Source organism: Cyprinodon variegatus, unplaced genomic scaffold, assembly GCF_000732505.1.
Source record: "Cyprinodon variegatus isolate N-32 unplaced genomic scaffold, C_variegatus-1.0 Scaffold91, whole genome shotgun sequence".
Lineage (NCBI taxonomy): Eukaryota > Metazoa > Chordata > Actinopteri > Cyprinodontiformes > Cyprinodontidae > Cyprinodon > Cyprinodon variegatus.
Window position 1 is genome coordinate 645,181 of NW_015150544.1, and position 11,723 is coordinate 656,903.

At 37.2% G+C, this 11,723-nt stretch overlaps 2 protein-coding genes and 1 long non-coding RNA gene across 4 annotated transcripts; 2 read left to right on the forward strand and 1 right to left on the reverse strand.

Annotated features, from left to right (window-relative positions):
• Positions 1-210: 210 nt before the first annotated feature.
• LOC107084060 (heterogeneous nuclear ribonucleoprotein R-like) lies at positions 211-2,483 on the reverse strand. The gene is made up of 6 exons (XM_015373707.1): positions 2,303-2,483; positions 1,970-2,105; positions 1,664-1,869; positions 1,437-1,586; positions 1,234-1,355; positions 211-1,157 (listed from the first exon to the last, which is right to left on the reverse strand). The coding sequence occupies exons 1-6, from the start codon at positions 2,387-2,389 to the stop codon at positions 551-553; spliced, it is 1,308 nt and encodes a 435-aa protein (XP_015229193.1). The 5' UTR covers positions 2,390-2,483; the 3' UTR covers positions 211-550.
• Positions 2,484-2,715: 232 nt separating this feature from the next.
• Positions 2,716-6,680, forward strand: LOC107084061. 2 transcript variants are annotated; one of them, XR_001481205.1, is made up of 4 exons: positions 2,716-3,865; positions 5,426-5,482; positions 5,650-5,768; positions 5,910-6,680. It is a non-coding gene; the product is annotated as an uncharacterized LOC107084061 (long non-coding RNA). The 2 variants fall into 2 exon arrangements; XR_001481204.1 differs by having other exon boundaries at positions 2,716-5,482.
• A 498-nt stretch (positions 6,681-7,178) lies between these two features.
• On the forward strand, positions 7,179-9,878 carry dnajc8 (DnaJ heat shock protein family (Hsp40) member C8). The gene is made up of 9 exons (XM_015373690.1): positions 7,179-7,300; positions 7,657-7,758; positions 7,915-7,971; positions 8,441-8,507; positions 8,662-8,756; positions 8,847-8,918; positions 9,021-9,112; positions 9,217-9,292; positions 9,370-9,878. Exons 1-9 carry the CDS (start codon positions 7,229-7,231, stop codon positions 9,487-9,489), a joined length of 753 nt encoding a protein of 250 aa, XP_015229176.1. The 5' UTR covers positions 7,179-7,228; the 3' UTR covers positions 9,490-9,878.
• Positions 9,879-11,723: the final 1,845 nt, after the last annotated feature.

Here is an 11,723-nt window from a genome sequence, read left to right on the forward strand (position 1 = left end):
CAAAAAAAAAAAAAAAAAAGAATACGAAGCTCTAACCATATGCATTTATTTACAAGCATGATCCTAAACTACTATAATAAACCACAAATTAAAAAGGAGTACAAGAAGGGGAAGGGAAAATGGGAGCATGGACAAGAAACTTCCTGCAAGATCATATGTTGTATTAGTGTCCACCCAAAATTTGGAGAATGAATGTCCTTTTTTTTTTTGTCAGTGTTCATTGTTGGCTTTAAAACAACCAGGAACAAAACTTTACAATAAAATTGTACTGATTTTTTAAAGATGTGTCCCAATGTAACCGCAGGAGTGAGAAATGACCACAACGGTTACGTTCATTTCTTCAGCCAAAAGGATTTCCAGCCAATCGTCTTGAGCCAATTCTGCAGTCTGTCCATTTTTCTGTGATATATGTATATACAGATATTTTTCATGAGGGATGAAGAATAAGAAGAATAAAAAGTCAATCAAAAATCGTGGCCAATCTCCTTTTTTTTTTCTTTTGTTGTTTTCCTCTTTTTTTTGTGTTGTTGCCAAATACCTTTAGGTGCATCTACTTCCACTGTTGCCCATAAGAATCCTGTGAAAACTCCAGGGTGTCATTACTGTAACCATAGTTACCGGAATAGTCGGCCCCTTGCTGCAGGGGCTGCTGGGCGATGGGCTGGGACCCCCAGTTCTGTTGGTTGTTGGTCTGGCGGCGCTTGGAGTCAGGCTGGTTAAATACGTCGGCCTTCCTCTTTCCGCCAACGTTGCCCCCGCGATTACCTCTGGCACCGCGAGGACCACGGCCCCTCTGAGGCTGGAAAGGTACTCCCCGTCCTCCTCGTGCCCCACGAGGACCACCGATAGGTGGCCCTCTTTGAGCGAAACCTCCACGACCTCGTGTTGGAGGAGCCCCACGAGCCCTTGGTGGAGGAGGCCCACCCCTACTGGGGCGGGTACCACGGCTTCTCATGCTGTACATATCTTCGTAGCCATAGTAAGGGTCCTCATAGCCACCACGATAGTCATGATAGTCATAGCCATAGTAGTCATCATAGTAGTCCTCATAGCCATAGTAATCAGGAGGATAAGCATAGCCCCCCCTGCCACCACGGCCCCTTCCTCGGCCAGGTGGTGGCATGCGAGGAGGTGGGTAGTAGTAGTAATCATCATACCTGTAGAAAAAATATATATTTGATTAGTCACACAAACGGTAACACAGCTGACCAATTATGTGACCTTCTTACTTACCCGCCACCCCTGGGAGTCTGGCGAGCTGCCTGACGCTCTTTTCTCTTCTTATCTGGTGGCTTTGCCAAGACTATCTCGATTTCCTCTCCTCCAAGTTCTTTACCGTTCATCTCTTCCATAGCCTGATGTTGAGAAAAATTAACTATAAATAACTGAGAATCATTATATTTGCATCATTTATACTTAAAAATAAAACCACCCACCTTTACAGCAGCATCCCTATCTTCAAAATGGACAAATGCGTAATCTTTCAGCTTTTTCACTCGTTCTAATTTCCCAAACTGAGAAAACGTTTTCTCAAGCAGCTCCTCAGTGACAGACGTGGCCAACTTTCTCACAAAGAGCACTTTAACCTGTGAATAAGGTACAGCTTGTCAGCCTTTTGACGAACAAAATGCTGGGAATGGAGATTAAAATGTGGACTGCTCACCTTTGCCATGACCTCTGGGTCAGGCTCTGCGACGGGGTCAGCCCACTCCACTGTAACTGGGTTTCCCCAAACTTTGACCTTGCCACTCATTAGGCGGCGGCGGGCCTGAGCTGCAGACTTGTGATCCTCATACTCAAGGAAACAGAAGCCACGGTTTTTCTTCTTGTCATCTGGCTGGTGATACAAAATCACATCCTGCAGTCCCTCTGCAAGATAATTTTACAACATCTCTTGTTAAGAAAAAATACGTTTTATAGCTCCTAATTAGATAGCAATAAAAGAGCTTTCTTTAGAAGTGAAACAAACCTGTAACTTTGCCAAAGTCTTCTAATATACTGTCTCTGGTCTTATTCTTTGGAATCGATCCAACAAACAGGCGATTGTTTGCAACAGATATACACACTCCCAAGTACTTTCCAGGGCGGATTTCATGATTATCGCACTGTTAAAGAATCCAAGAAAACACGTCTTCAATGTTGGTAGAAAATCCTACCTAAAGTACATTTTTAATAAAAGACCAAAGTACCAGAACAGAACCACACAGAATCTGGTGTAATTATTAGTAAGGTTATTGATATCAGGAAAATTTGCATTTTTAGATGACAATATTACTTGCTTTGTTGGATTGTGAATACTTACAAGCTTCACAGCCTTTTGTGCGTCATCCTTGTTGCAGTAAGTTATGAAAGCATAACCCCTGTTCTGACCAGACAGAGGGTCCATCATTAACCTCAGGTCCCAGATGGGACCAGCAGACTCAAAGAGTGGCACAAGCTCATCTTCATATAAATCCCTGGGGATTTTTCCAACAAACACCTGAAACAGAAAAAAACAGAAAAGAAAAAGAGCGACAGATTTAAAGCTTTGTTTATAATGCGCAATACAACACGGAAAGCCTTTAATATATATATATATATATATATATAAAAATAATAAAAAAAGAAAATAAATAAATCTGAATTCTGATTGCTCAGTTTATCCTTTTTCGATCTGATGCTGAGTAGTACTTGCACTAGACAAATACAACAAGACTGACTATTGTATTAAATCTTTTTTTTTTTTTTTTTTTTTGCAATGGTGGAGAAAAGAATCTGCCCGAAGGAGAAAAGAATAAAAGTTTTGTAACGTCCGAAGTGTACGCCTAGCATTTCTAGAAATAGTTAAATTGTGTTTTCTTTTTTAAAACTGATAACATAACTTCCATGTTTTCTTTCAACTTGCCCAGTAGAAATTGGTTTGGCTTACCTTAAGAGCCATAGCAGTTTGTTCTGATGTTATTTGTATTTATAACTTTTACGTTTGTTCCGTTTCAATAAAACTCAGATGAGCATCAGTCCATTGTCAGAAACTCAAACTCAGTGTTGTGATTTGATCTATAACCTTTGATTTATAAGATTTTATTTCAAAGTCAATTTTTCCCCCTCCAGGGAGAACTGTAAATTAATATAAATCGCAGAGTTTAACAAGGCAAAACCACAGCATTTCCTGCATACACAGATGAAGTTAACACATTTTTCCCATTTCTTAGTGATCCCCAAAGCTTTTTCTACCATCTCTTTGTTTCCTTCTGCAATTCATATGTCAGCAAAAGCAGTATACATCACTCTGGAAAAACTGCATTTCAGTTTTTATTTTTTTTTACCTTGGGCATTTTGCAGCTGCAATCATAAAACTATTTGGTGAATAATGACTTTTCCAGAACATTTATATTTCTTTGAACGCCCTTATTTTGTTTCAAAGATGAAGTTAGTTGTAGAGTTTTTATTCCTTGCATCTTAAAATAGATTGAAAGGTGAGAACAAGTTTGACTAATGAAGAACCATATAATACCTAAATTTAAAAATGTTATGTACACTAAAAGTCACAGCTTTGATTTGAATCTTCTTTTTTGAGTTGATTAAACTGGATCTTGCTTCCAGAATCATCCCCTTTCCCTTACAATCTATTTTTTTCCCCTCTTAAAGACATCAAGGATCTTGGTTTTTTAAGGGTTAACATTCTTTAAACATACTCTCACCCAGAGAAAGAGGCTGAGAGAATGTGCTTACCAGGACAAATGACGTACCTCTAGTCTATACCTGTTGGTGTCATTGTTTTGTATTTTGTTTCATGTGTCTGTCCTCTTATTCCAACCTGCCTAGGTGGAGAAGCAAAGTGAGCGGCACCACTAGAATGAGGAACTCACCTGAACAGTACTTGAGGGTGAGCCAGCCTTGCACAGAGTACTGCCTCCTCTCCTGTAGTTAACTTGAGAAGCTTAAGCTTGATTTATGTAATTATAAGAAAGAGTCTTAATGCCAATTATAGATATTAATTTCTTTTAACTTGTAATGGGCCAAACTTTCTTGCAGCCTTAGTTGTATTGATCAACAGTTCTCCAGATCTTCTTAAGGATCCTGAATATGCTCCTCCCACCCGCACTCATTTTCTGGCTAGTAATTTTATAACCAGAGTAAATGGAATAAAAATGAAAAGAACAGTATAACTGTTAGGTATTCTAGCAGATCTTCAGCAAATAAACGGCATCTGAAAATCTGTTATGGACAATCTGAAAGACAAAGACCAAAAGGATCAAGCAGGCATGTAATCTTAATATTTTATTTTGTAACATTCAGCTTTATGTACAGTACATCTAGAGATAATTGAAAAAAAAAAATGGTTTGGAGACTTATAACAAAGTGTATGGTTCTCTTTTTAAATTGGATTTTTGAAAAATGCTTGTAGAAGAGATTTCTTTTCAGTTTAGGCACCTTTTCTGTGAGGGTCATTGCTCAAAAATTAGCTCAGTTACCCTTAAACCTTAACCAGTAAATTGTCGTCTTTTCTTTTTTATTTGAATTGCTTCATTTTCAGTCAAATTTAAGACTGGTAAACTTGCTTTTGTTGAAAAAAATGCTTATGAAGTTGGCCTCCAACAGGAAATCTGAATGAAATGGAAAAACGTGGGTGTCGGCCAGGTATGATGTGCTCTAATGTCCAAATGATTTACATACATGTTGAATTAGGTCTGAGATCAAACAAAATAAACATCACACAATTGAAGAACCATCTAAAGACCAGTTCAAATAAAATCCAGCTTTTTGGAAATCAAACAAAATGATGGATTAAGACTTCTGTCCAGTAAAATTCTAGGGATCAAAACATTTTTTTTTTTTTTTATCTCTGGTATTGGGTGGAATATTTAGGCTGTTTAGAACATGGCTCTCTGAAGGAACTTTAATAAAAAGCAAGAGTGCAGAAAGATTTTGTAGACATAGTGCGAGTGAATCCGTGCTCGTATTTGTTGCAAATCTTGGCTCACTGCACCAAAACCACTGCAGCTGTCTGCAGAGGCATTCTGCAAGTAGGAGGAGCTGGGCATTTACCCTCCTAGGCCACTAGAGGTAGCGGCTTAAATGCAAAGTGAGCAGTGATTCTTTGCTTTATCCGACGCTGAATTACAAAAGACTAAATTAGAAATGTATTTGGTATATAAGAAGCTAAGAACCTCCTCACCAAGTTGTTCTGCATATCAGAGGAGAGTATGCTTTGAAAACATCAGAGACTGGCTGGTTATGGAACAATGGCTGGACACAAAAAAATAGGTGTCTTTAGCTTTGACCACCACCAGATGGCAGTATGGGGGCTGCATTCATTCCCTGGTAAAAGTAGGGTGCGGGAAGTGTGGGCAGATGCAACAAAAGGGTAGTTGTTAATGCCTGAGTGTCCTTTAAGCACATTTTCATATCAGATCTGTGTGTTTATGTTGCCTCTTGTCACTAGGCAGTAAAGGAGCTGCCCACATCCGTGTGAGTTCACAGATTTGGAAATAAATAATTGGTAAGGCACTGTTATGAACTAAAAAATTGTTTGGAATTAAAATGTTTTTATTATGCTCCTGTTATTTTGCTGGGTATATCTTGGGGAGATTTTTTTTTTCTTTTTTGATGGTCAAGTTGTTTGTAATGATTCATCAGCATCTTTTTGTCTATTTGAACATGTTTTAGTTTCTGGACAGAGTGCTGATTTCCACCTGGTCATTGACTGATCCATTGCAGGTGTTCACTCGCTTGGGGTTGGATCTAACGGCTCCATAGCTTTCCAACAGAAGAGAGGGGGGGGAAAGGTGAAGACCCTTGTTGCAGCTATTGAGTGCAAGATATATATATTTAGCTTATTTAAATAGAGCATTTTTTAAGCTTCAGTTTTAAAGGTAATTGTAGAACAGATTGGAGTAACTTCAATGCTCTTCTCTCTTTGTATTTAGGGGAGACGAGACATCTGGCAGCCTGCTTCTCCACATCGTTATCCAGTTTCAAGATTTGTTTTAAAAGGAAAACGATCCATGCTAGTATTTGTACAGATATGATTCAAAATGTGTTTAAACATTTTAATCAAGATTTTTATTTCTTCTAGCATGACATGTACATTGTTTGTTTTAAAGAAATAATTTTCACCACATAAATAAAATGTGTTGAATCTGCATTGTTTATTTTATTGACAAACATGATATATTGGATATAAGAGCTAGTGTCTCAAGTAGGATCTTGATTAACTGATCCGTGTGTTTATATATAATCAGTTGATTACTGCAGCAGTGTCTAAATAAGTTTGTCTAAAAAGTCTGACCACTTTTGACCTGGATTGCTGCTACCCCTGCCCTCATTTAAGTTAGAAATACAGAGCAATACCCACATTCTAAAGTTTGTTAAACGAGTTACACGTATCATGGGGAATAGACTTAAACTACTGAGCGGCTTTGCATTAAATACAATACAGATGTATTATTTCTAACCCACCAGGCTACCTATAACCTCTGGTTTAAGCCTACTTTACATCCACACAATCAGGACCAATTATGGAGATGCAGAAAAGCTTGTAAATTAAAGTAAAAAAAAATAATAAAGATGCATTTTACTGTTCTATTTAAACTAAATTGAAATGACTAGATTTGGTCTGCAGACGTTTAATTTAGCAGTGAAATGTACTTGTTTTCATCATGTAAAGTACTTTGATTTGTATTAAAGTTTGACTGTTTTGTTACAACTCAAATCTGAATAAAATCTATTTTCTTTCTTCTGCCTTATTTATTTTATTTATTCTCTTAAAATTATGTGTCTGGCTTTTCTCGATAGAAATTGACTAATTTGATTTGTTCAGATGTTTGGATAAGTTGGTGACATTGTGAGGATTTAACGTGTGTGATTTTTTTTTTTTTTTTTTTTTTTTTTTTTATAATTCAAGCTATAAATAATCAAAATATTAATTTCGAACCACCACAGGTTTATTCAAATCCATATCTCGCGTTGCTTGTTGGTACATACGGTAAATGTTTATGGACCGTTTTCAGGCATTAAACTTCCGCATTTTTTTCCTCTTCTGTAAAAATATATAAATAACGCTTGACGTTTTTTCCCCCTCAAACTAATTGAATTCAATACAAGACTCGTCCTCAAGATCGGATGAAAAAGACAAATCACGCCTCCATCCTCCGTTTAATCTAACGTCATCGGACAAATGACGCCTTACGTCTGGAATCCTCTGGATGTCACGTGACCCGATACGTCACATGTAAACCTGAGCAAAATGGCGGCCGCTGGAGGAGAATCTTCCTCTCAGACTGTTTCGGATGAATTATTCCAAAGCTTTTACACCGAGGTAATGAAATACTGCTATAAATGTGAGAATTTCCTAATATCTACAGTATTAAATGATTTCTATCAAAGTCTGCATGTCGGTGGCTCAATGGTTCAGGTCAGACCAGGCCTGGTGTATGGAAGCATTGGCTAACGACTAAAGCTAGCATCTGCTGATGGGGGGGATTTATGTCTAAGTTAGCTATTATTAGATGCATTCATATTCATTTAAATATTTTAAATGGGGCGTTTAATGCGTCTCTTGAGTTGAGCTTTACATAAATAATTTCCTTCTTTGATAAGCATATTGCTCATTAATTCACACGGACAAAAGACAAAAATGAAACCTTTTTAATAAACCATGATCTGTTTTTGCAGGTGAAGCAGATTGAGAAGAGGGATTCTGTGTTAACATCCAAGCAGCAGATTGACAGGTTGCTTAGACCTGGCTCGTCGTACTTTAATCTCAACCCTTTTGAGGTAAATTATTATTGTTATTATATCTATCCAGTGTTTTTTGTTTTTTTTTTTCTTTTAACGACTTGACACCATTTGTCTCAAGTCAGAACCTCTAAAGAGTTTGGATATTTTGGAAAAAGCACATCCTTATTAGCTTAGATATTTACTTTATTTCAGGTGTTGCAGATTGATCCAGAAGCAACAGATGAGGAGCTGAAGAAAAGATTTAGAGCTGTAAGGACACATAATTCTTTTTCATTTGTTTACAGTTTTTGGTTGTTTACTTGTAGCTGTTATTTCAAAGCTTCACCATTTCACATTTTCTTCTGTACATGATATTTTGGCTGCAAAGCATTTCAAAACAAACTTCCATTTCATACAACTCGATTTAAATGATCTACTTTAGGCATTTGTGGTTGTGTGACTCCTTTAAATAATCGCTCATAGATCAACTGGCCCAAACTGATTATATTTGCGTTTAGTAATTAGTGTCATTGTAAATATTGAGAAACTATGTATAGTTTCGATGAACATTTATTTAAAAAATACATTGATAATTATGGCTTAGCTAAATAAGGAGAACGATATGAAATGGTGAAATGGATAATATATGCATATGAAACTGATGTACAAATTGGGTAAGGGGCAAATTAGCTTCAATGTTATTTTTTTCCACCCTAATCTTTTTTTTTTTTTTTTATAGTTATCGATTTTGGTCCATCCAGACAAAAACCAGGATGATCCTGACAGAGCACAGAGAGCCTTTGAAGGTATGATTATTTCTGTCCATATATCCCATGTGTATTTTAAAATTATTGTAATATACTTTTAAGGTAATTGTACCGAGGTTAGAGCTAAATTGGTAACTATGTGTACAAATGTATACATTTTGGCTAGCTGCTATTTGTTGTGATCTGTTTTCAGTTGTTGACAAGGCCTACAAACTCTTACTGGAGCCCGAGCAGAAGAAGAGGGCAGTAGATGTGATCCAAGCGGGAAAGGAATATGTGGAACACATGGTGAGTGGCATCTGTCTCGGCTGAACTGCAGACAGATTTCATGAGTTTGTGGTTTCCATCCGTTTGCACGATATTATCCGTCCTGAGCAGGTAAAGCAGAAAAAGAAGCAACTAAAAAAAGATGGAAAACCTCAGGATGTGGAGGAGGATGACCCTGATATGGTAAGTCGGATTTTGAGAGGAACTATCAGGTCAACTGATCTTTTTTTTTTTTTCCTGTAATAAATGTAATGGTTAATTGGGTTGTGTCCTTTTTGCTTTTAGTTCAGACAAGCAGTATACAAACAAACTATGAAGCTTTTTGCAGAGCTTGAAATCAAAAGGAAGGAAAGAGAAGCAAAGGAAATGCATGAAAGGTAAGAGAAACATTTTCTTACAACTTGGATGTCGTAGTTAGACTGCCCAAAGTTTGTGTTCTCACAGTGATTTTTTTTATACCCCTGATAAATTGTCTGACCAGGAAAAGAGCAAGAGAAGAAGAAATTGAGGCAGCAGAGAAAGCAAAACGGGAAAGAGAATGGCAGAAGAACTTTGAGGTGAGTCTTGGTGCAATTTTCACTAGCCACATTTGAATGGCTTTTTTATTTTTAATCCTTATTGTAAACCTATGCAGGAATCAAGAGATGGACGGGTGGACAGTTGGCGGACCTTCCAAACAAAAGGAAAAAAAAAAGAGAAAAAGAACAGGTCCTTCCTTAAACCACCAAAAGTTAAGATGGAACAGAGGGAGTGATGCTGTCAGACTGTCATCTTCTGTGAATGCCCTACCTTGTCTGCAGTCAGCACAGTCATAACCTGATTTGTCAAATGACAAGTTCCTTACCCTTACAAATGTTAGTTTTGTACTTCATTTTCTATTGTACATACTTGTGATCTAGATCTAGACGATACATCTTCCCCTAATGTAACTCAAGCATAATGTCTTTTGTTTTTCACACACCAATAAAGCTTGATCTCCAGTGTCTTTACTGTGATCTAAAGGATCAGAACTTTTGTGCCATTAGCTAGGTGCCCATTTTATGGAGAGAAGTGGCGATTTTTTTCATTGAATACTTGGGGGGCTAAACCTCCCCTGTAAATTCCATAAAATATGCATTGTCAAACGTCAAATGTACTCATTAAACTATATCGAATATGAGCTAAAATGCGCTTGATTTCATGAGTATTATGCGCATCATTCAGCTGTTGAGCCCGCTCTCCGACACCATCTCTTCTCTGGAGCAGCAGGATGCTGCCTGTCAACCTCTATTAGAAACCCCTATTGAGGTATTGGCCTCGGTCTATTGATCAAAGCAGCAAGAAAGGAGACTCGAGATTGGATAATACGCTAAAATACACCACTGCCAGTGAAGCTCAGCCTATAAGTGGGTCTGTGAAGCTGGCTGCTTGAAGCTGGTTGGAAAACATATTTGAGGGTTTTTGACCTGCAGTAGCCAGATAGCGAAGAGGTTTTCCCTATCATTAGGAGAGAAAAAAATTGATCAGTCAGAAGTCATTTTGTGCTGAACGCTTGCCGTGGTTTCTGGAGTTTATTTCAGAGAGATTCACAACAGCTGTTTTCACCCATTTTAGTGATGTTTCATGTGTTTCAACATTTTCTAATGAAATATTCGACATTTGAATTTAACATCATCGAACCGCCCCTGTTTTAGAGAGCAACAGCCGCTGCTGGTGGAGAGTGCATGTCTGAAATATGACACCAATCCAACCGTTAAATTATTTACAATAAGATCTAAACAGCACTGTAAAATGCTGCATTTACTGTTAAAGAACTCATGCCGAGGGGTCTGTTTCAATAAAGCAGGTTTAACAAACTCAAATCCTCAGCTCTGAAATAATGTAGCCTAAGGTTGGAAACTGTATTTTTCAGTTTCACAAAGACTGCAGTGATTTAGTTTAACTCTTAATTAGGTCCCCTCAGGGTTGAACACATGCTGGACAAGTATTAAAATGCACTTATCAGTGAGCCCAGATTCGACGAGTTACCATGAAGACAGGAAGTGCCTATTTTTCTCATCACTGGAACTAAAAAAATGTATGCAGAAATGAAAGAAATAATTGAAGAATGTTTAAACAGCGCTATGGCAACAAAGAAATAGCGCTGTTCAAGTTAATTCATAGGTTTATATAAATTTTGGCAGCAAAAACTGAATCTAAGAAAGTAAAAACAAAATATTAGTAAAAATTATACTTATATTTACATATTTTAAGTGGCTGTTTGGACATTTATCAGTTTGACTGAATACGTATTTATGTTCATAGTCAAAATAATACAATTACCGGTACTGACCAGTAATAATAGGAATATGGAGTTCTTTAATTAATTTCTAGATACCCACAATGTTTATTCTAGATGTGAAGAATGTCATTTTGTTTGAAATGGTCATTTTGACAAGGAAAAAATGCTTTTTCTGATATGTGAAATAAATATTCAGTTAAACTAATATATATTAAAAACGACCAGCTATAGGCTGTTGTGACCACCATCACATTACAGGGAAAATGTATTGCTTGAACGGTATTGGATCTATATGGTTATTTAGGAGCCATCACTTGTCAGCAGGGGAAGTTGAAGAATAAAACCTGTTCCAACACGTGTGACCCGTGCATCTTCTCATGGGGTTCCTCGTCATTTTGATTCTATCTTCCATTAGTGTCTGAAGTGTCTGTTTGCAGCCACTTCAGACGTTATCATCACAATACATGGCCATTATTAAAGGTTATCAGTCCCACAGAATGGTGTCAGATTGTCCCAGTGGGCTCAGTAGGTTGCTATCCCTGAATTAATCCTAACCCTGGAGTAGTTAATTTTTCCCCATAGAATTAATTTATGTGTAATCCAAAAATAATTTCAGTAGTTCTTCATGTACTATAAAAAAAATAAATGATCCACATATGTTGCAGAATCCTCTCCCTATTAATAAATAAATTGTGGAAAAAATGCTGATCATTCTTTGATAAGATCCT